This window comes from Octopus bimaculoides, chromosome 6 (assembly GCF_046866305.1).
Source record: "Octopus bimaculoides isolate indiv1 chromosome 6, ASM4686630v1, whole genome shotgun sequence".
Classification (NCBI taxonomy): domain Eukaryota; kingdom Metazoa; phylum Mollusca; class Cephalopoda; order Octopoda; family Octopodidae; genus Octopus; species Octopus bimaculoides.
The window spans coordinates 25366800-25391799 of NC_142933.1; the positions used below are offsets into that span (position 1 = coordinate 25366800).

The 25000-nt window shown below is 36.9% G+C and overlaps 1 protein-coding gene across 1 annotated transcript in view; it reads right to left on the reverse strand.

Annotated features, from left to right (window-relative positions):
- The window catches only part of LOC106873305 (rho guanine nucleotide exchange factor 10), a 170300-nt gene that overhangs the window by 106424 nt on the left and 38876 nt on the right, over window positions 1–25000 (reverse strand). The window contains exon 3 of the mRNA XM_089353614.1: window positions 21146–21914. Coding sequence (XP_089209740.1) covers window positions 21146–21773 — 628 coding nt within the window. The 5' untranslated portion in view covers window positions 21774–21914. The remainder of the gene's footprint in view (window positions 1–21145; window positions 21915–25000) is intronic.

Genomic DNA, 25000 nt, shown 5'->3' on the forward strand with positions numbered 1-25000 from the left:
CTTTCTACTGTAGGAATGAGGCCTAAAATTTTGGAGAAGGGGTCTAGTCAATTATATTGACCCCAGTGCTTAACTGGTACCTATTTTATTAACCCCAAAAGGTGATGATAATAATGATGGTTTCAAATTTTGGCACAAGGCCAGCAGTTCTGGGAAAGGAGGTAAGTTGATTATGTCAACCCAACACTCAACTGGTAGTTATTTTATCGACCCTGAAAAGATGAAAGGCAAAGTCAACCTCAGCGGAATTTGAACATAAAGACAGACAAACAGCTGCTAAGCATTTTCCCCTGCATGCTAATGATTCTACCAGCTCACTGCTTTAATAATAATAGTAATCATCATCATCATCATCATCATCGTTTAACGTCCGCTTTCCATGCTAGCATGGGTTGGACGATTTGACTGAGGACTGGTGAAACCGGATGGCAACACCAGGCTCCAGTCTGATTTGGCAGAGTTTCTACAGCTGGATGCCCTTCCTAACACCAACCACTCAGAGAGTGTAGTAATGATGATAATAATAATAATAATGATGATAATAATAATAATAATAATGATGATAATAATAATAATAATGATGATGATAATAATGATAATAATAATAATAATAATAATAATAATAATAATGATAATAATGATGATGATAATAATAATAATCCTTTCTACTAAAGGCACAAGGCCTGAAATTTGGGGGAGGGGGATAATCAATTACATCGACCCCACTGTTTCATTGTTATTTAATTTATCAACCTCGAAAGGATGAAAGGCAAACTCGACCTCAGTGACCTCAGCAGAATTTGAACTGAGAACGTAAAGATGGACAAAACACTGCTAAGCCTTTTGCCCAGCATGCTAACGGTTCTGCCAGTTTGTTGCCTTAATAATAATAACAAAAATAATAATAATAATGATAACAATATTTTTTCTACTCTTGGCACAAGGTCTAAAATTTTCATGGGTGATGTCCAATCAGTTACATCAACCCCAGTGTTCATCTGGTAATTACTTTATTAACTCCTAAAGGGTGAAAGGCATTGATAACCTTGAGAAAATTTGAACTCAGAACATAACAAAAATAGGAGAAATGCTGCTAAACATTTTGTCCATCAAACTGAGATTATTGTAATCAATGTCTCTGTGCAGTACAACTCATCAGAAAATATGGTTATGAAAGCAACTATAAACCAAGTAAAGAAAGACAGCGATTATAGCCAAAATGTGCGTGCTTCATACACAGAGTAAAACATGGCAAAACAGAAAAAGGGAACAGTAAAAGAGCCATTAAGAGGAATGAGTTTTGAAGTTATCCTAGATATACTATTTTCAAATAATTAAAAAAATGAAATTGCCAGAAATGGAATGCCTTTGAACATAAGTTTAAGACCAGCTCTCTGTGGGAACTCCCATATACTGATGACTGTATAGCAGAGTCTGTGGAAGGCTTGGAGAAGAATTTCTAGGCATGAAAACCAATGCTAGAATCAAGAACTCTGAGAGTAAACTTGGTAAAGACTAAAGGTTTAGTAATTAGGTGAAAAGAGAGCTTTACTGCCATTAGGGAAATGACTGTGGCTGATGTGCAGAGAAGTAGATATATGGACATTATTATTAAATTATATTTCTAGATTTCTTGCTAATAGAGAAAGTGTGAGTTTCTAACTGAGATCCAAGGCTCCTTCATTGGAATTTCAACATCAACAGGGTACTTGTGTACAGCTGTGTGTATGTATGTGAATATTTGGAGTGAGTGCTTGTGTAAATCTGAATGTTTTGTTTTATGTAGATGGATGGATGGATGAATGGATGGATTGAGGGATGGATATATGTAGTAGGAAAAGAAGTAGTAGTTACAATGTACGTATAGAGCATGGCTGTTGCCAGTACCGCCTGACTGGCCTTCGTAGGATTTTCGAGCGAGATCGTTGCCAGTGCCCCTGGACTGGCTCTTGTGCGGGTGGCACATACAATGCACCATTTTGAGCGTGGCCATTGCCAGTACCGCCTGACTGGCCTTCGTAAGATTTTCGAGCGAGATCGTTGCCAGTGCCCCTGGACTGGCTCTTGTGCGGGTGGCACATACAATGCACCATTTTGAGCATGGCCGTTGCGAGTACCACCTGACTGGCCCTCGTGCCGGTGGCACGTAAAAGCACCCACTACACTCTCTGAGTGGTTGGCGTTAGGAAGGGCATCCAGCTGTAGAAACTCTGCCAAATCAGATTGGAGCCTGGTGTTGCCATCCGGTTTCACCAGTCCTCAGTCAAATCGTCCAACCCATGCTAGCATAGAAAGCGGACGTTAAACGATGATGATGATGATGATGTATACAACTTATATATTGAAACAGATTTTCTATGCTGATTTCAAGACACTGAGCCTTACAAAGGAGATAACAACGGGCCAAAATATCTAGTGCCTTACTGTGCTTAAGAAAACCCACCCCTTCCCCCTCATCAGAATTATTAATGCTCCTCTCCCTGCTGAAGAGGTTTTTACCTTGAGAGCCCTTTTACCAGTCCACATAAAACGTACCTACTCTGGTTCACATAAAAGGCACCAGTTCCAGTCTCTGTAAAAAGCACCCATGCTGGTCCTCATAAAACCCCTCTGCTGGTGGCACGTAAAAAGCACCCAGCACATTCTGTAAAGTGGTTGGCGCTAGGAAGGGTATCTAATCATAGAAACCAAGTCAAATCAGGCTGGAACCTAGTATAGCTTTCTCGCTTGCCAGTTCTGGCCGAACCATCCAACCCATGCCAGCATGGAGAATGGATGTTAAATGATGACAATTATGATAACTTCCATTTTATTTATATTTGAAAAATTTTCTCCTAATTTATTAATTGCAAAGTCTTTGATCAGTTCTTAAAAATCAATCTTATGTAACACATCTGATAGTTATATTTCCAATCATATAAACCACTTCAAATATTATTTTAGCAAGTTTTAAAGAGATTTCTTTTGTGCTGTAAAACATTTACCATTTCTGTGGTTCTCTCACTTCCCCCGATGCCCCAAGAATGTGCTTATTTTGTTCAATGATTTATCCAGTACTACATTGGCTGGATATGTTTTCATGGCAGATTGCAAATGAACAAGATTGCTTGAATGATAACACACAATATCAAGACAAGGAAACAAAAAGCACACACACACTCATGCAAACACACACACACTCATGCAAACACACACACACTCATGCAAGCACACACAAACACATATCCATACACATGTGTACATATATATAGGTGAAGGCGCATGGCGAGTTCAATTCTCGGCAGTGCGTTGTGTCCTTGAGCAAGACACTTTATTTCACACTGCTCCAGTTCACTCAGCTGGCAAAAATGAGTAGTACCTGTATTTCAAAGGGCCAGCCTTATCACACTCTGTGTCATGCTGAATCTCCCTGAGAACTATGTTAAGGGTACACGTGTTTGTGGAGTGCTCAGCTACTTGCATGTTAATTTTACAAGCAAGCTGTTCTGTTGATCGTATCAGCTGGGACCCTCGTCGTCGCAACTGACGGAGTGCTCCTACCTACCAACATATATACACACATATAAATACACTACAAGCTTCTTTCAGTGTCTGTCTACTAAATCCACCAACAAGGTTTCGGTCAGCCCAAGACTATCATAGAAGACACTTATCAAGATGCTGCACAGTGAGATTGAACCAGAAGCCATGAGGTTGGTCACAAAACAAACTTCTTAACCACACAGTCAAACCTGTGCCAACTTTGTCATGCATTTCCATCATTTCAATACCTGTCCATAAAGGTCTAGCCTCCTTCTCTGCTTTCATATGTATCAAAACTCTTCTGATCGTACAGCTGTCAGCTTCAATAGTTGGTCCCTCTTTATGTCTACTTGGGGTAGAGCCTTTCTTATACATTCCCTTCATTCAGAATCCTTTCATAGTTACATTTCAAGGCTTATTTTATTATTTTTTTAATTTTAAGCTGTATCTGTGAGGACAAGTACACTGCTATGATTCTGTACACGCATTTTCTTGACATCTTAACTCATGCTAACACACTGCTTTATATCTGGGAACACCTCACACCTCTCATTCTCACATCACGTGTATGTATGTAAGCATGCATCTATGTATGTATGTATGCATGTACGTATATACGTATCTATTAATGCATATGTGTGTTTGTGCTTATGTATGTATTCAAATATATGTGTGTGTATTGCATGTATGCATGTGTGTATGTGTTCTTGGTTATGCTGTGTCTATTTATGACACATAAATATAACATGCAAAGATTAATAGAATAAAAACCAAACTTGAATTAAGCTCCGAAGTCGATAGGATCTACAAAAACCCTTGAGGACTATGTCCTAGCATCACCATATTTTAATCACTAAAACCAGTAAGAGAATAGAAGAATAAAAGAATATGCGTATGTGTATATATGTATCCCTCTCCTTATAAATTTGCCCACCCTTCTTATCCTCAGTTCATATCCTTTCACATCCTCATTGTTTACCTTGAGAAAACAGCCTGACACCTCATCACCACTATCATTATTTCTCTCCCACCCTCGTCGAACCAAATTTGATGACTGGCTCCCATGCCAACCTCTCCTTCATTGGACACTAAACTCGGCTTGCGAAGACCTGTTGGGGTAAGGGAAATCAAAATCGTGATTGAACTAAATTTGATGACTGGCACCAGTGCCAGTGGAGCGCTAAGAGCACCGTTTGAGCGTGATCATTGCCAGAGCAGCTGTCTGGCTTCCGTGCCAGTGGCATGTAAATAGCACCATTTCAGCGTCATCACTACCAGTGTCACCTTACTGGCACTTGTGCCGGTGGCATGTGAAAAATCATTCAAGCGAAGTCAATGCCAGTGCCACTGGACTGGCTCCTGTGCAGGTGGTACGTAAAAAACACCATTTTGAGCATGGCCATTGCCAGTACCGCCTGACTGGCCCTCATGCCGGTGGCATGTAAAAGCACCCACTACACTCTCAGAGTGATTGGCGTTAGGAAGAGCATCCAGCTGTAGAAACTCTGCCAGATCACATTGGAGCCATCTGGTTCGCCAGTCCTCACTCAAATCGTCCAACCCATGCCAGCATGGAAAGTGGATGTTAAATGATGATGATGATGATGATAATACCTGTTATTGTCCGTGTATCATACTTTGAGCATTCAATACTTGGCATAAAGCTGCCTCCCTCTCTACTGTGCCTTCATTTATGTGAGGACTTGGTCTTGGTCTTGCAAGTTACTTGGTGACCTCATTAATGCTGGTGCCACAGAAAAAGCACACAGTACACTTTGTAAAGCGATTGTCATTAGGAATGGCATCAAGCCATAGAAACCATGCCAAAGGAGACAATGGAGTGCGATGCTGTATTCCAGCTAGTTAAATTCTGTTGAACTGTCCCACCCTTGTCAGCATGGAAGACATACTAAATGATGAACATGATGATGATGATGATGATGATATATGTGTGTGTGTGTGCATAATAGCATGTATGCATGCATGTATATATGCATGTATATATGTATGCATGCATGTATGTACATACGTATGAACGTATGTTCATACGAATGCATGTATGTATGTATGTATGTATGTATGTATGTATGTATGTATGTATGTATGTATGTATACATTGCATGCATGTGTATATATGCCTGCATCGATACCAAAATTGAATGATGACAGTAAATCACAATCACCAGAATGTAAATTACAAAATCATAACAGAATAACCAAATCTTTAAACAGGGAAAATCGTAAACACTGAACAGTAAACAGCCTAATCAGTGAACCTCAAAATAAAATAAAATATTTGTATTCAAAATGTCTGTTTTATGCAGTTCATGAAACAAAACATAGAATACGTATATATTTAATTTCTTCCACAATATTAATACGTTTTTCTGGATACCCAGGAGGGAAATTAACCTAGAAAATATGACTAAACACATGAACAGGAAATCAAATTTTATAGTTTGTTTTTTCCTTATTCAAATTACATTTTTGTTGGGTTTTTTTCCCAATTCCATTTTTCTAAATTTTCAAAATATTTTTAGAATTTTTTTTAATGTTTTTGTTTTGTTTCTTTTCTTGTTGTTGTTGTTGTTGTTGTTGCTGTCACTGTTGTTGTTGTTATGTGTGGTGGCTTAACTTAAACCTTGTTTAACTCTCTGAAATATTGTATGTACTGTTTTAAATATAGATTTCACAGCTGGATACTAGTATTTTATAATATCTAACATCTAGTATTCAGTTGTTTTTCGAGAGGTGGGGGTGTGATTTTTTGGTTTGGTTGTTTTCTCTCTGTATCCCCAAATTTCATTCTTACAATAGACAAGTCTCCTGTCCAGTGGCAGCAAAAAATATATTTATTTATTTATCCCAAATCTGCTTTATAACATGAAACTGGCATTTAGCATTTTACAACGTGCTTTAGGTGCAGTAATGCTTGTGTGGGGTTAGCAAGTTCATTTCATTATTATTTGGTTTTGTCTTTAGCCTCATTCTATAGCACCTTGAGCAAGTGGTTTCTATTATGGTCAACAAAAACCTTATGAGAAGATTTCATAGTCAGAAACTAAAAGAAGCATGTTGTGTGTGTGAGTACATAATATATCATCATCATCATCATCATCATCATCATCGTTTAACGTCCGCTTTCCATGCTAGCATGGGTTGGACGATTTGACTGAGGACTGGTGAAACCGGATGGCAACACCAGGCTCCAATCTAATTTGGCAGAGTTTCTACAGCTGGATGCCCTTCCTAACGCCAACCACTCCGAGAGTGTAATGGGTGCTTTTATGTGCCACCAGCACAAAGGCCAGTCAGGCAGTACTGGCAACAGCCATGCTCAAAATGGTTTATTTTACGTGCCACCTGCACAAGGAGCCAATCCAGTGGCACTGGCAACAACCTCACTCAAATGTCTTTTCCCATGGCACCGGCACAAGTGCCAGTAAGGCAACGCTGGTAATGATCACGCTATCTATCTATCTATCTATCTATCTATCTATCTATCTATCTATATATATATATATATATATATATATATATATATATATATATATATATATATATATATATATATATATATACAGTGGTGGGCATGGTTCTGTTAATCTGCTAACAGCAGATTAGCAAAGCTAACTTTTCATTTAGTGGATTAGCGTTTTTGCTAACATTGGAAATCATTAGCAGACCAATTAGCTTCCACTAAATATAGTTCCGCTAACTTTAAATTCGCTAACAAAATTCATACATTTGTTTCTGTCTGTTGTGGGTACGTCTTGAAGAGTCCGTCAGGCATGCTGTTGCTGACTACATATACATGTGACAAGACATAATCGGTCAATGCAGCAGCAGCTAGCTGAGAAGCATTGTGTAATTCTGCAGTTCTGAGTTGTGTTCACTTACAACGTTGTCACATTACAGACAGTCTTACAGTGTCAGCAACAGCAGTATACATTATCAGCTTATCAAGTAATTGCTTATTGTCATGGAAGGTGAAGACGTTTTGTTCAGCCTGAGGATGAAGGGCCTGTTGGAGAGTTTGTAACAGCTGTGTGTGAGGCAGAGATCGCTCAGGTTGAGGGTCAGGAGTCTCAGAATTCATGACCCTACATTGAGGACTACTTTGTCCTTATGTAAAGGGCTAAGAGGAATGCCAAAATCCTGTACTTCCGGTGTGTCATGTGCCAGCCCAAGGAGATTACCATCAAGGGACAAGCGGCAAGCTTCCACAACTTGATGTCGCAAGTCAAGAGGAAAGACCCAATGCATGCCATCCAGTTTGAGGAGAGGATCAAGGCTGCCTCTTTCTGTGGAAAAACAGACAATCTTCTGGTAGCAGTGCCAGTAGCCAATCATCACAGCCATGTGCAAAGAAAGCACACCAGCCCAGCATTGACATGGCATTTGCCCAAACTGCTGACACTGGTATCTGTCAGCCTATGGTGGGCAGAAGGATTGTAGACCTGTTTGTTGACAACATGCTACCACTGCATGTAGTTGAGTCCTTCACCTTGGTCGGCCTGGTCAAGACGCTGAACCCCAGCAAGACGTCAATGTCCCACTGCACTCTGGGAAGGATGATCTTAGCCAGCCATAAACAGCTGGAATATCGTACAAGGTATTTATAAATTAAAATTATATAAGATTACTATATTATTATTATGGCGTACTTCATATTTTCTTAATTAATGTAATAAAATGCAGAATAATTAATTGAAATAAATGTCATAATATATAATGTATGAATGGAGAAATTGTACAATAATTCTTCTCTGATTTTACTCATTCTCAAATTTGATAGATATATAGCGGTATGTAAGCTGAGTCAAGAAATCTCTAGTGAGACTTTTTATTGATGTACCTGAAGAGACCCAGAATGGGTCAAAACATGTGTTGTGCCCAATAAAGTCTATTACATGTTCCATAAATTAAGTACCAGTGAAACACTAGGGTTGATGTAATCAATTAGAACCCCACAAAAAAAAAAAATTCAGGCCTTGTGCCTTTAATAGAAAGGATTATTATTATTATTATTATTATTATTATTATTATTATTATTATTATTATTATTATTATTATAGCTATTTTGTGTAAAAGAAATTATCATTATGTTAGAAAAGAATTATTGTTATTATTTGTCCAAATATGTAGATTCTGCTCAGATTTTCTCCTTCTTTTAGGAGGGGCCAAAATTCAAGACTTCAGCATATTCAAAAATTAGGTTTAGCAAAGATTTTGGATATTCAACAGATGTGCAGATGGCTGAGATGGTAACACAGCATTCCAGTTCATCTCAACCAATACAGGCCCTTTTAAGGATATTTAAAGTTTTATTGTTTGAAATATACCAGAACATGTGGACAGATGGAAGTGTAGAGTTGATGGTGGTGGTGGTGGTGGTGGTGGCAGTGGCGATGGTGGTAGCATTGTTGATGTCGTTGTTTTTAGTGGTGGTTGTGGTAGCGATGGTGTTGGTGGTAATAATGGCAGTGGTGTTGTTGTTGATGTTGTTGGTGTTGGTGTTGGTGTTGGTGCAGTAGGGATGGCAGTGGTGGTGGTGGTGGTGGTGGTGGTGGAGGTGGTGGTGAAAATGGCAATGAATATTCAGAATTTCTGCAATTTAATCAGGTTTGTTCTGTTTATTTCTGCATTTTGGTTTTTTTAACAAAACAAACAAACAAACAAAAGAACTACAAAAATAAACAGAAGAAAACAATGTGGGAATCTAAATTCTGTATGAGAAGATTGGTGTGAAGAATTATGATGGATTAAAGAAAATAAAGAACGTGGAAAGGCTACACAGATAGATAGAAACATCTGACTTGTCTTTGGAAACAGTAGTTCTTCAAGTAAATGATGATTTTTGGTGAGAATAAAAAGAGATTTTGCTGCCATGTAAGATTTTCATGTTGGAAACTAACTAGCCTTCATATATATGTGTGTGTGGGGGGTATATGTGTGTGTGCGTGTGTATATATATATATATATATATATATGTATATATGTATATATGTGTGCATGTTTGTGTATATGTGCGTGTGTGTGTGTGTGTGTATATATATATATATATATATATATATATATATACATGCATGTATGTATGTCTGTGTATATATATTATATATATATATATATATATATATATATATATATATATATATATATATATATATATATAATCAAAATAAGCAGCACGGATTTCAAAGATGATTGCAGTACGCACGTTTCATGATACTCCATTTATTTAAGTAATGCGAGCATTACATTAAATGCAATATGAAGAGCAATCTTCAGCTGCACGAAAATGCAGAAAATTACAGTAGAATAGACATATTATAATTGTGGTAACATTTCAAATCCAAGTGGGCGGAAGAATACATAAAAATCCAAGTGGGAGGAAGAATACATAAATCCATCTTGACATAGCCGAGTCTATCAGGCTAGTAATTGATTCTAGGCAAAAGTTCTAACTGTCTCTGATTTTATTGTCTCTTATCTAGTGGTGATAGCATAAGGGACAATTACTTCTAAGGAAAGGGAAATATACCAGAACATAATACCATACCATTCGATATTTGGGTGCCTTAACATAAGTACCATATTCAATCTTGAATCTAAATCTAAACCTTCTATATATATATATATATATATATATATATATATATATATATATATATATATACATGCATGTATGCATGTCTGTCTGTGTATATATGTATATATATATATATATATATATATATATATATATATATATATATATATATATAGCCCGTTGTATGTATGTGTGTGTGTGTGTGTGTGTCTGTGTTTGTCCCCCCAGCATCACTTGACAACCGATGCTGGTGTGCTTACATCTCTGTAACTTAGCAGTCCGGCAAAAGAGAACGATAGAATAAGTACTAGGCTTACAAAGAATAAGTCCTGGGGTCGATTTGCTTGACTAAAGGCGGTGCTCCAGCATAGCTACAGTCAAATGACTGAAACAAGTAAAAGAGTGACAGTAAAAGAGTGACAGTAAAAGAGATTTATTCACATACATACCAAACTAGTTTCCACAACTTTTTTGTTTATCAATGGTATAAATGTATATAAAACAATGGGATTTGAACAGAGTTTAAAATTATTAAGCAGAAATCAATTTCTACTTCGTAATTTTAAAATGTAAAATGCACTTGTGATGGCACTAAGTAAACACACCCAAACTGCTGGCATGTAAAAGGTAAAAGGTACCCAGCACACTCTGTTAAGTAGTTGACATTAGGAAGGACATTCACCAATAGAAATTGTGCCAAAACAGGCAATTGTAGTCTGAACAGCTTCTGTCAAACCCTCCAACCCATGCCAGCTGAAAAATGGACGTTAAATCTTACCATAATGGGTGTTATGTCGGTCCGTCTGTTTGTCTGTTCTCTTTTCCCGGTCAAACAGCTTGACCAATGGTTGCAATGCTTTTTGAGAATACGAATGAGATAAGCCGGAACCGAAAAAAATGCGATAAAGTATGATTATTTTGTGGATATCGAGTTTTGAATTGATAAATCACCTTCGCATTTTTATGAAAAATTCACCAGCCATGAGTAACTCTAGATTTTCATCATATAGTTTGTGGCCTCATCATAGATACGAAGGGGTGCGTGAGGACAATTAATAGCGAAAATAAAATGGAAAAAGTGTGTTTTATTCTTTTACTTGTTTCAGTCACTTGACTGTGGCAATGCTGGAGCACCGCCTTTAGTCAAACAAATCAACCCCTGGACTTATTCTTTGTAAGCCTAGTACCCATTCAAATCACTAAGTTATGGGGACATAAGCACACCAACATTGGTTGTCAAGCGATGGTGTACATACATACATACATACATATATACACACACACACAAATACATACATACATACAAACATGCATACATATATATCATCATCATCATCATCATCGTTTAACGTCCGCTTTCCATGCTAGCATGGGTTGGACGACTTGACTGAGGACTGGTGAAACCGGATGGCAACACCAGGCTCCAATCTAAATTTGGCAGAGTTTCTACAGCTGGATGCCCTTCCTAACGCCAACCACTCAGAGAGTGTAGTAGGTGCTTTTACGTGTCACCTGCACGAAGGCCAGTCAGGCGATACTGGCAACGGCCACGCTCGAAATGGTGTCTTTTATGTGCCACCCGCACAAGCCAGTCCAGGGGCACTGGCAACGATCTCGCTCGAAAATCCTACAGGAGCCAGTCAGGCGGTACTGGCAATGGCCACACTCAAAATGGTGCATCTCATGTGCCACCCGCACAAGAACCAGTCCAGGGGCACTGGCAACGATCTTACTTGGCTTGCCGGGTCTTCTCACGCACAGCACATTTCCAAAGGTCTCGGTCAGTAGTCATCGCCTCGGTGAGGCCCAATGTACGTAGGTCTTGCCTCACCACCTCAGCCCAGGTCTTCCTGGGCCTACCTCTTCCACGGGTTCCCTCAACTGTTAGGGTGTGGCACTTTTTCACGCAGTTATCCTCATCCATTCTCACCACATGTCCATACCAGCGCAATCGTCTCTCTTGCACGCCACAACTGATGCTTCTAATGTTCAGCTTTTCTCTCAAGATACTTACACTCTGACGGGTATTCACATTGACATTACACATCCAACGGAGCATACTGGCTTCATTCCTTGCGAGCTTACGTATGTCCTCAGCAGTTACAGCCCATGTTTCACTGCCATGTAGCATGGTTGTTCGTACGCATGCGTCATACAGTCTGCCTTTTACTCTGAGTGAGAGTCCCTTTGTCGCCAGCAGGGGTAAGAGCTCTCTAAACTTTGCCCAGGCTATTCTTATTCTAGCAGCTACACTTTCAGCGCACCCACCCCCACTACTAACTTGGTCGCCCAGATAGCGGAAGCTTTCGACTACCTCTAGTTTTTCACCCTGGAATGAGATAGAAGTTGTTTCCTGTTTGTTTACAGTCTTTATTGCACCTGAACATCTGCCACAAACAAAAACTAACTTGCTAGTTAACCTGCCTTTGATGTTGCTGCACCTCTTATGTGTCCATAGCTTGCACCGGGTACATCTTATAGAGTTACTACCTACTCCTTTTCTACATACTGAGCAGGGCCATCTACCTGAAGGGGTTTGTGTTTTATCTACCTTCCTACTTATTAGGATTTTGGTTTTAGCTAGGTTGACTCTAAGGCCCTTCAATTCTAGACCTTGCTTCCACACCTGAAACTTCTCCTCTAGTTCTGATAGTGACTCCGCAATTAGGGCAAGGTCATCAGCATAGAGGAGCTCCCAGGGGCAACCTGTCTTGAACTCCTCTGTGATTGCCTGGAGGACTATGATAAATAAGAGGGGGCTGAGGACGGAACCTTGGTGGACCCCTACCTCTACCCGGAATTCATTGCTGTACTCATTTCCAACCCTCACCTTACTGGCAGCATCTCTGTACATGGCTCGCACAGCTCTCACTAACCATTCTTCTATCCCAAGTTTCCTCATTGACCACCAGATAAGGGATCGGGGGACCCTGTCAAAGGCTTTCTCCATGTCAACGAAAGCCAGGTACAGAGGTTTATCCTTGGCTAGGTATTTCTCCTGCAGCTGTCTTACTAGAAATAAGGCATCAGTAGTGCTTTTACCTGGCACGAACCCAAATTGCATCTCATCTAAATTGATTCGCTCCCTAATTAGTTGGGCTATGACCCTCTCTGTAACTTTCATAACCTGATCTAACAGCTTGATGCCTCTCTCTATATATATATATGTATATATATATATATATATATATATATATATATATATATATATATATATATATATATATATATATATATATATATATATATATATATGTATGTATGTATATATATATATATATATATATATATATATAATAATAATATTAGGGACAAACTCAAAAATTACAGGTAAAAAACTCAATTAAAATCAATTTATAAAAAATTAAAATTAAATTGAGCCTTATAGATAAAGTATATATGAAATATATAGTTTTAGGGAAAATAACCAATTTTCAAGAACTCATCGATGAAAATCCACTATCACATATAGAAAAATTAATAATTAAAAGCACAATAAATTAGTATAATATAAAGTAAAGTAAATATCATAAGATAAATATAATAAAAAGATTACACGTGTTTCATAACCAATTTTCAAATAGAAAAGAAATTTAAATCGATTAAAATCAATTGAAATTATCGAAAATAAGTTCTATTCAAAAATATAGCTACTCGTCAGATCGTAAGTAGAACAATAGTTAGATATATATCTCAACCAACAATAAGTACCAAATGAATTAATATGAAATACTTATTATATAAAGATAGAAAAATTATTTTAAAAATATCATAATATCAAAATAATAACCATTCAATAATCATCCCTTCATCCATTATAATAACATGTATATTATATACAAAAAACATCTTACATAAATTATCATTGTTTTAAATTATCATTGTTTTAAATACAAGTTGAACGAAGTTTAAGTTTAAAATAATAATGAAGATAAAATTAGTACATATTTAACCGGTGTAATAGTTAAAGCTATACTATTTAAAGCTAAAGACGTTTATTTAATTATAATTAAAGATCAATTGAATAATAGAAAAATACAAAAATACAAGTTTGAATTACGGAAAAATTTGGATAAGTACTGTTTTCACTTTGCTAAAGATTTTCTACTATTTGAAAATAATATGTATTCTTGTTTTTATACTATTCATTTGGTTCTTTATAGATTATTTTAATAGATAACTTATTTAACACTAAATTATTTAGAAGTTATAGTTTCATTTCAACATAATATTAGAACTTCGATTGGAATAGTGTTGATATATTTTCGATTATTTTTGATTAATATTATTTGATTAATTATTAATCTTTATAGTTTTTAATATCGTTAAAGTTTTTTAAAATCAAAACTTTGTATATATATATAAAGTTTAACCTTTTATTCTTAATAATTTTTTCTTTCCTAATTTTTTCATTCATAATTTTTTCCATTCATAATTTTTTCATTCATATTTTTTATTATTACGTTTGTAGAAATAAATAATCTTGTATTTTTGTATTTTTCTATTATTCAATTGATCTTTAATTATAATTAAATAAACGTCTTTAACTTTAAATAGTATAGCTTTAACTATTACACCGGTTAAATATGTACTAATTTTATCTTCATTATTATTTTAAACTTAAACTTCGTTCAACTTGTATTTAAAACAATGATAATTTAAAACAATGATAATTTATGTAAGATGTTTTTTGTATATAATATACATGTTATTATAATGGATGAAGGGATGATTATTGAATGGTTATTATTTTGATATTATGATATTTTTAAAATAATTTTTCTATCTTTATATAATAAGTATTTCATATTAATTCATTTGGTACTTATTGTTGGTTGAGATATATATCTAATTATTGTTCTACTTACAATCTGACGAGTAGCTATATTTTTGAATAGAACTTATTTTCGATAATTTCAATTGATTTTAATCGATTTAAATTTCTTTTCTATTTGAAAATTGGTTATGAAACACGTGTAATCTTTTTATTATATTTATCTTATGATATTTACTTTACTTTATATTATACTAATTTATTGTGCTTTTAATTATTAATTTTTCTATATGTGATAGTGGATTTTCATCGATGAGTTCTTGAAAATTGGTTATTTTCCCTAAAACTATATATTTTATATATATATATATATATATATATATATATATATAGACAAGATTCTGTGAGTTTCCATCTACCAAATACACTCACAAAGTCTTGGTCAGCCCAAGGCTGTAGTAGAAGACACCTGCTCAAGGTGCGGCACATGGTGGGACTGAACCCAGAACCATGTGGTTGGTAAGCAAGCTACTTACCACAGCAACTTCTGAGTTAAGGTCCACTACAACTGTTTTGAGATCTTATTTTTTATTGATAAATAAATTGAGTGCATCACGAAAAAACGTTTTCTTCAGGTGAATAAAAAAATTAAAACCTTACAATTTTCAATTTGGTTCAGAAAAACATATCAAGATATGGAATGTGTGTTGACCCTGTTATTTTGGCAGTAAATAGGCATACATACATACATACATACAAACCTACATAAATAAAAATCTGTAAAGCTTTCCAGAAGTTTATCATTTAAATATATATGAACATGTCTAAATATGTAACTATATGCATGAGAAAACATACATAAAACATACAAATCTGCACATACATACATACATACATACATACAAAAATACCCTGTTGTTGATATTGAAATTCTAAAGAAGGAGCCTTGGATCTAGGTTAGAAACCGGTTCTTTTTCTATTGGCAAGAAATCTTGAAATAAACTGAATAATGACATACAGGTATGTAAGCATGTAAAAAGCGGACATTAAAACAATGGTGGGGGGGGGGCAAAGAAAGGCGGGGAGAAGGAGAGGTGTGATGAGGAAGGAGGAGGGGGAGGGGATGAAGAAGGGGAGATGATGGGGGGGGGAGGAAGAGGAGGAGGAAGAGGAGGAGGAAGAGGAGGAAGAGGAGGAGGAAGATGAGGAGGAAGAGGAGGAGGAAGAGGAGGAGGAAGAGGAGGAGGAAGAGGAGGAGGAAGAGGAGGAGGAAGAGGAGGAGGAAGAGGAGGAGGAAGAGGAGGAGGAAGAGGAGGAGGAAGAGGAGGAGGAAGAGGAGGAGGAAGAGGAGGAGGAAGAGGAGGAGGAAGAGGAGGAAGAGGAGGAGGAAGAGGAGGAGGAAGAGGAAGAAGAAGAAGAAGAAGAAGAAGAAGAAGAAGAAGAAGAAAGAGGAAAGGAAAGAAAAGAGAAGATGACACCGTTGACCAATACGCTATCTATTTAAACAAGGCTGACCTGCAGTTAAACAAGTACAACAATACCAACTAACACCTTTTCATTACAAGCAGTTGATCTCAAGTGAATGTGTGAAACTTTCATTATGTTTGTTGAAAGTGTCACAACTTAAATATATTTAAATAGTTCTTATTTCTGATTCATGTCCTTCTTCTCTTTCTTTCCTTCTTTTTTAGCTTCCACTCCTTCTTGTCTGCTTTTATGCTTTTTGTTATATTTGACATATAAATCAGTCAGTAAATTGCTGTTGGTGCAGGTATTTAGCAAAGAAAAAGAAACTTATTAAATTACTTAGAAAATTAAAACAATAAACTCCCACAGCTAGCTACAGGTTAGAAGAATATTTATGAATACTTTGGACAGACATAGATCTATGTTTAAATATATGAGTCTATACATGTTTTGTCTGTGTGTCTGTGTGTGTGTATTTGTATGTATGTTTGTATGTGTGTGTGTCTATATATATATATATATATATATATATATATATATATATATATATATATATATATATATATATATATATATGTATATATATATATATTTATATGACCTTTGGAAATATGCTGTGTGTGACAAGACCCAGGCAAGACAAGTGAGACCATAACCTGTGGCCTTTACTAAGGGTGTAGCCAGCCCACTTATGTGTACCTTTCCTTCTTTGGACACAAAACCCTGCTTGCAAAGACCTGTTGAGGCAAGTGAAATTGAAATCGAAATTGAACCAAATTCGATGACTGGCACCCATGCCAACCTTCCTTCATTGAACACTAAACTCAGCTTGTGAAGACCTGTTGGGACAAGTGAGATTGAAACTGAACCAAATTCGATGACTGACACCCATGCCAGCGTAGTGCTAACAGCACCATCCGAGCGGGATCACTGCCAGAACAGCGGTCTCACTGCCATGCCGGTGGCACGTAAAAAGCACCATTTGAGCGTGACTGTTTCCAGCTTCACCTTACTGGCACTCGTGCCGGTGGCATGTGAACAAAACATTGGACTGGCTCCTGTGCAGGGGGCACGTAAAAAACACCATTTTGAGCGTGGCCGTTGCCAGTACTGCCTTACTGGCCCTTGTGCCGGTGGCACGTAAAAGCACCCACTACACTGGTTCACCAGTCCTCAGTCAAATTGTCCAACCCATGCTAGCTTGGAAAACGAACGTTAAATGATGATGATGATGATGATGATATATATATATATAATGTTACAATGAAAACCACTGACCTTAAATGCAGCTAACTAGAGTTTCCGTGGTTAGCTTTATTTCATATTTCATAAGACTTGTGGTTTTATTATAACACTGTCTTTACTCTCTTAGCTGATCATTTGCTATTCTATTTGTTGAAGTTTTGCCTATCATCGTGGTATTGTGGAATGAAGCAAAGCAAGCCTCGTTGTCCACTCAAGAAAACACATAGTAAATGATCCACAAGCACTCAAGCAAACTGAGCCCTAAACCTGTTTTCTTTGCCAAAGAATTTGCAAAGCACCACCAAGCTTCAAGTGATTCATGTCCATAAGACATGATTACAGCTTTATTTTACTGAACCCCCATTTGTTGTCCATGATGAGAAAATTCATCCTCATGTACATATGTATTGATGCATCCCATAAATAATGTGGATTTTTTAAGTGCATGAATTAAGAGTCGGAGTAAGAACAGGATAAACTACCTGCATCAACTTACTATAGAAGCGGGTAGTAATTTTACCTTGCATTTATTTTTAGTGCAAGTTTTGAAGAGTTCAGTTTGATTTTAACAGTTATTTTTTTCAAAGTTATAATGGAAGTGACAAAGAAGCATATTTGGCATATTTTGCTTTGTGAGTCCAATAAAGGCAAAAATGCAACAGAAAGTGTGATGAATATTAATGCAGTATATGGGGATCAGACAATAAGTGTAAGATAGTGTCAATGGTGGTTCCAGAAATTCTGAGCTGAAAACTGCAGCCTAGAAGACAAGCCTCGTTCTGGAAGATTTGTAGAGCTCAACGAGGACATCCTGCAAACCCTGGTGGAGCAAAATTCCATTGTAACTGTTGAGGAACTAGCAGAGAAGCTTGGATTTGGTCATTCAAATCAGCGCCAGAAGGAAAACAACCATCTTTGGTTTCAAAACGAAAGGTGTTCTTCCATCAAGATAATGCTCGGCCACATACAGTGGGGATGACATTCCAAAAGCTGGACTAGTCTGAATGGGAAACAATGCCCCACCTACCATATTTGTTGGACATTGCCCCATCTGATTATCATTTATTCTGCAGTCTTCAAAATCATTTGGATGGTAAAAGCATGAATTCTGTAGACAAAGTCAAAACAGTACTGGAGGAATATTTTTCATTATGGACAAGTGAATTTTGGAAGAGGGGCCTTGCAAGTCTACCAGAAAGATGGAAGAGCATTGTAGAAATTGAAGGAGAGTATATTTTTAGATTAAAAAAAAACTTTGTTCATCTTGATTTTGGAAAATAAAAGAAGTATAAAAAACCCGCATTGTTTATGGGATGACCCAATATATAGTTCAACTTTACAGAAAACAAGAGGCAAAGACAGTGAGGGAACAATAAGCAGGGTTATCAATTTGATGCTCAGAAAGAATGGAAAAGTTTTTGTTGTTTTGAGCTGATGCTCTTCAACAGAAAGGGATGAGAGGAAAAGAATGGAGAGAACAGGCACAACTATGTGGTAAGAAGCTTACTTCCCAACCACATGGTTCTAGGTTCAGTCCCACTGCATGGCACCTTGGGCGAGTGTCTTCTACTATAGTTTTGGGCCAACCAAAGACTTGTGAGTGGATTTGGCTGAAAGAAGCCCTTCATATGTGTGTGTGTGTGTATATATATATATATATATATGTATATATATCAGGGACAAAATCCAAAATTACAGGTAAAAACTCAATTAAAATCAATTTATAAAAAATAAAAAATAAAAAATATGTAACAGTGGATTTTCATCGATGAGTTCATTAACCTTGGTTCTTTTCCCTAAAACTATATATTTTTATATATATATATATATATATATATATATATGGTGAGGGGAGCAGCAAAGAGACAAAGAAATAGGACCATGACAGAGATGAATGGACAGACAGATAAATATTCAATGAGTTCTAAAATACAAACAATAATAGAATAAACAAACAAATATACAAGAAATAGTTGGCAAAGAAAAAAGGAAAAATTAAACTGGTTTTAACTGGTTTTCTTGCTTAGTATTTACTCTTCATTTCTTAATTTTGTTTGAGATCAATGAATTGTAAAGTTATAAATGCATTTGATAATTTCTTGTCGCAGTTGCTTTTGTTGTTGTTTGATTCTGGGTAAACCCAAGTCAGATAAACCTACAATCAAAAATATTCCACCCATGGCCTTACTATTTACTTTTACTTAGGTTATGGAGTACATTGTGGAGACACATAGCTTAGTGGTAAAGATGTTGGACTCGTTATCATAAGATTGTGGTTTCGATTTCTGGGCTAGGCAATAAGTTGTGTTCTTGGGTAATACACTTCATTTCACAATGCCCCTTTTCGCTCGGCTGGTAAAAAGGGGTAATCCTGAAATGGAAATGGACAGGTGTCCTGTCAAGTGAGGAATATATCTGCCAGAGAAACCGGGAAACTGGCCTTGCGCTCCATCTAGAGTAATGTAGACTAACCAATGTGGACTAACCAATGTGGACTAACCAATGTGTCCATAACAGAAGATGTAGTGAATGAAATGAAATCCTCTATCACCATCATCATCATCATTTAATGTCCACTGTCCATGCTGGCATGGGTCAGACGGTTTGACTGAAAACTGGTAAGCTGGGGAGCATTATATTATTATTATTATTATTATTATTATTATTATTATTATTATTATTACAGAATCATTATACTATTATTATTATTATATTTACATTATATTACCAATATTTTCTTATTATATCACCATTATATAGACATCTCTGGAACAACCCTCAGGTGAGATGGCAAGACAGACTCAAAGCATTGAAGGAATAGGTCAATCTGCAACCTATGAAGACCCATATCAAGAGGATGAAATAGGGTTGGCTGAGACAGGCCTCAGTAACCTATTTCCAAAATTATGAAGCAAGCCTTCTGATAGACAACCCAAGAGAGATAGAAGCACGGCAAACCAAAAGCAACATTGAGAAGGTCTACAGAAACTGAAGTACTGGTAGGCAGCTACACCTGGGGACAACTGCAATCCATTGCCAAAGAGCAAAGTGAATAGAGATGTCTTGGTTGTGTTCTACGTTCCACAGAGAATCAAAGGAATTAAGAAGAAGAATATTCTTTTCTACTGTAGGCACAAGGCCCGAAATTTTGGGGGAAGGGTTCAGTCAATTAGATTGACCCCAGTATGCAATTGGTACTTAATTTATTGACCCCGAAAGGATGAAAGCAAAGTCGACCTCAGTGGAATTTGAACTCAGACAGTAAAGACAGACAAAATACTGCTATGCATTTTACCCAGCTTGCTAACATTTCTGCCAGCTCGCCATCTTTAAGAAGAAGAATATTGGTTTCAAATTTTAGCACAAGGTCAAGAAGTTCAGGAGAGTGGGGCGAGTTGATTACATTGACTCCAGTGCTTAACTGGTACTTATTTTATCAGCCCTGAAAGGATGAAAGGCAAAGCTGACCTCAGTGGAATTGTGAAGAAGAAAAAGAATATTAATATTCGTTATCATTATAAGAACAATAAAATCAAACCACTCACCTGATCGTCTGAAAATATTCCATTTCTTATTCGGCTTCTTTCTCCTAAAAATCCTTTTCCGTAAATTTCCATTGTGTTTCTCTGGAGTTAGGCTAGGAGGCTGTTTACTTTTTATGTTTAAAGTTTCATACAAATTCTCTGCCTGAATACTAACAACATCATCATCCAATAGTGGCTGTAAACTCAATGCTTCTTTAGAAGTATTGTAAAAACTTTTACCATAGTAATCAAAATCTGAATTTGTGTTCTGCACACTTGTAATATTCAGACATGTGCTTTCGCTTTGGCTGTGTTTCAGAGGAGGTGATGTGTATGGTTGTCCGTCACAGAGAATTGGTACTGCATAAATGCTTTCTTCATCCTGATCGGCTGTTTCATATTCAGTCTGAACACTGGTCAAACATTCTGAAGGTTGTGAATCAATGTTCTCATTATCAGAAAAGCCTACTAAAGTCAAAGAACCAGGATCTTCACAAGAATTAGAAAGAGTAGCATCACAAAGAGCATTACATTCTTGATAACGAGCAGGGATGGTGTCATATATATCCATGTCATGCCACTCTGTTAGGGAAGGACTTTTGGAAGCTGAAGCAGAATCGACTGAAACTGTGTTACAATTTTCCTCCATGTTTGCATCACTATTCTTCTTGTGTTCTTTGAATCAAATCAATGACATTAACAGAGACAAGAATGGTAACAGTAGTAAAATCAGTTTCTGGTGGCAACTCATGTTTTTTTGTGTAGTTTTCGCTTGGTTTTGGTTTGTTTTCTGATAAATGAAAATAAAGAATAAAATCATTAAAAAATTTAATAAGAATACAAGTTGGCTGTATGGTTAAGAAGCTGGCTTTGCAACCATGTGGTTTTAGGTTCAATTCCCACAGTGCAGCACCTTGGGCAAGAGACTACAACTATAGTCCCAGACTAATTAACACCTCGTGAGTGAATTTAGTAAACGGAAGCTGTGTAAGTCCATCATATCTATATCATCATCATCATCATCATCATCATTGTTTAACGTCCGCTTTCCATGCTGGCATGGCTTGAACAATTTGACAGAGGACTGGTGAACCAGATGGCTACACCAGGCTCCAATCTGATTTGGTAGAGTTTCTACAGCTGGATGCCCTTCCTAACGCCAACCACTCCAAGAGTGTAGTGGGTACTTTTACATGCCACTGACACGAAATATAATATACATATCATTACTTAAAATATTTCAAACAGTTTGATTTGACATGGGGCTGGACCAAACCGTTTTAAATTATAATCAGTATAATTCCTACTAAATGTGTTGCTTCTATTGTTCGTCCACTCACTCATGTGTTTATATACATAGGTATGTCATTATTCAATTTTATTTTCAAATTCTGCCAAGGTAAACTTTGCCTTTCACCATTTTGGGTTTGATGAATTAAGTATCAGTTTCGTACTGGGGTCAATCTAATCGACTGGCACCCTCGCCCCAAATTCCGGGTCCTGTGCCCAGAGTAGAAAAGATTATTCAGTTTTATATCAAGATTTCTTGCCATAGAGAAACCATCAGTTTCTAACCTAGATCCAAGCCTCCTTCATTGGAATTTCAACAACAACAGGGTATTTTTGTTTGTGTGTATGTATGTATGTATGTATTATGTATGCATGTATGCTACTGTCTGGTACTGCATCAGGGAATTTGTTGTTGTTATTATTATTATTATTATTATTATTATTATTATTTTATGTTTGACTTTTGCTTTGCATTTGTACAAGTTGGATCCAAGTCTCACCCAGAGACCTCAAGAGACAACAAGTTAGAAGTTCATGTAGGTGTTATGCCTAGGGTACCATATATTTGGATTTGTACATAGTGTTGTTCTAGAGAATGTTTAAGAAACCATAAGAAAATTATGTGTTTGATTTAAAATTTGAGATCACATAGACAGTATTTTACGTAGGATATGGGCAGTTCCTATGAGCACTATCTTTTGAACTTCAGCCATTTTGGGGTTTCCTGGTATCTGAGCTAGGTAGTAATCAGCCCGTTTCGCTGTCATTCCCAGGGCACCTATGACAATAGGTATTGTTTTCGTCTTCAGATTCCACATTTTGCTAATTTCTATTTCAAGATCTATTATTATTATTATTATTATTATTATTATTATTATTATTATTATTATTATTATCATTATTATTATCATCATCATTATTATTATTATCAATTATTATTATTGTAGTAGTAGCAGTAGAGTGGCATAAAATTTACAGGAAGCAATTTCAACCAACAATTCAATTCCAGTAAACTCCAGTTCTTGACTATTACTTAGTTTATTCACACTGGAAGGATAAAAATTCATTTGATCTCCATGGAATCTGAACTCAGAAATAATACAGACAATAATACTAACAATAATAATAATCCTTTGTACTACAGGTACCAGGCTTAAAAGTTGGTGGGAAAGGAGTCAGTCAATTACATCGATCCCAAAAAAATGAAGGGCAAAGTCAACCCTGGCAGCATTTGAACTCAGAACATAAAGACAGACGAAATACCACTAAGCATTTCACCTGGTGTGCTAACAATTCTGCCACCTCACCCCCTTACTAATGATAATTCATTACATAACCCGCATGACCTCAGAGTTAATGGGTGTGTTACAGTTAATTTAATGGATACCTGTGGAGGCGTAATGGCCCAGTGGTTAGGGCAGCGGACACGCGGTCATAGGATCGTGGTTTCGATTCCCAGACAGGGCGTTGTGAGTGTTTATTGAGCGAAAACACCTAGCTCCGGCAGGGGATGATGGTGAACCCTGCTGTACTCTTTCACCACAACTTTCTCTCGCTCTTACTTCCTGTTTCTGTTGTGCCTGTAATTCAAAGGGTCAGCCTTGTCACACTGAATATCCCCGAGAACTACGTTAAGGGTACACATGTCTGTGGAGTGCTCAGCCACTTGCACGTTAATTTCACGAGCAGGCTGTTCCGTTGATCGGATCAACTGGAACCCTCGACGTCGTAAGCGACGGAGTGCCAACAACAACAAATGGATACCTAGCACTTGACTGCTACTTCTTTTATCAACCCCAACAAAGAAGAGAGGAAATTTTAACCTAGGCACAATTTGAACTCTAAAGATAAAGCTTTATCTCTTTACACTCAGTTCAAATCTTGCCAAGGTTAACGTAATTTTCACCCCTCCAGGAGTGATAAAATAATTACGGGTGGGAGGAATGATAAAGTTGACTAAGTTGGTTGAATTGCTTCCTGTGATGGGTTGGCAGCGATAAAAACAAAGTTAAATGATGGCAGGGCTTGAAGTAAACATGTAAAAGGGAAGTAACTAGACACTGCAAGAAAAAAACATCATAGAAAAGTATTTTAGAAATTGCCAAACACAGAAATAAGAATATAAACAAAGGAGGAATGTTTGAGATAATTATAAGTGGGTGTGGCCTGCTTTATATCTGTGTTTATTATAAGAAAACTGGGTCAGCAGTTTATATGCTTGGTTGCAAGGAGGCGTGGAGATATTGATGTACGATGCTCACGAGGTTGTTTACTTGTTATATACACAGCACAACAGTGGTGCCCCAGCATGACCGCACCTTTAAAGCTGAAACACTTAAAAGAATAAATGAATAGACACAGGCATGGCTGTGTGATGAGAAGCTTGCTTCTCAACCACATGGTTCCAGATTCAGTGCTTTCTACTAAAGTGCTTTCTACCAATGCCTTGTGAGTGGATTTGGTAGATGGAAACTAAAAGAAGCTTAGGCGCATAAAAAGCACTATTCAAGCGTGGTTGATGCCAGTACCGCCTGACTGGCCTTTGTGCCAGTGGCACGTAAAAAGCACCCACTACACTCTCGGAGT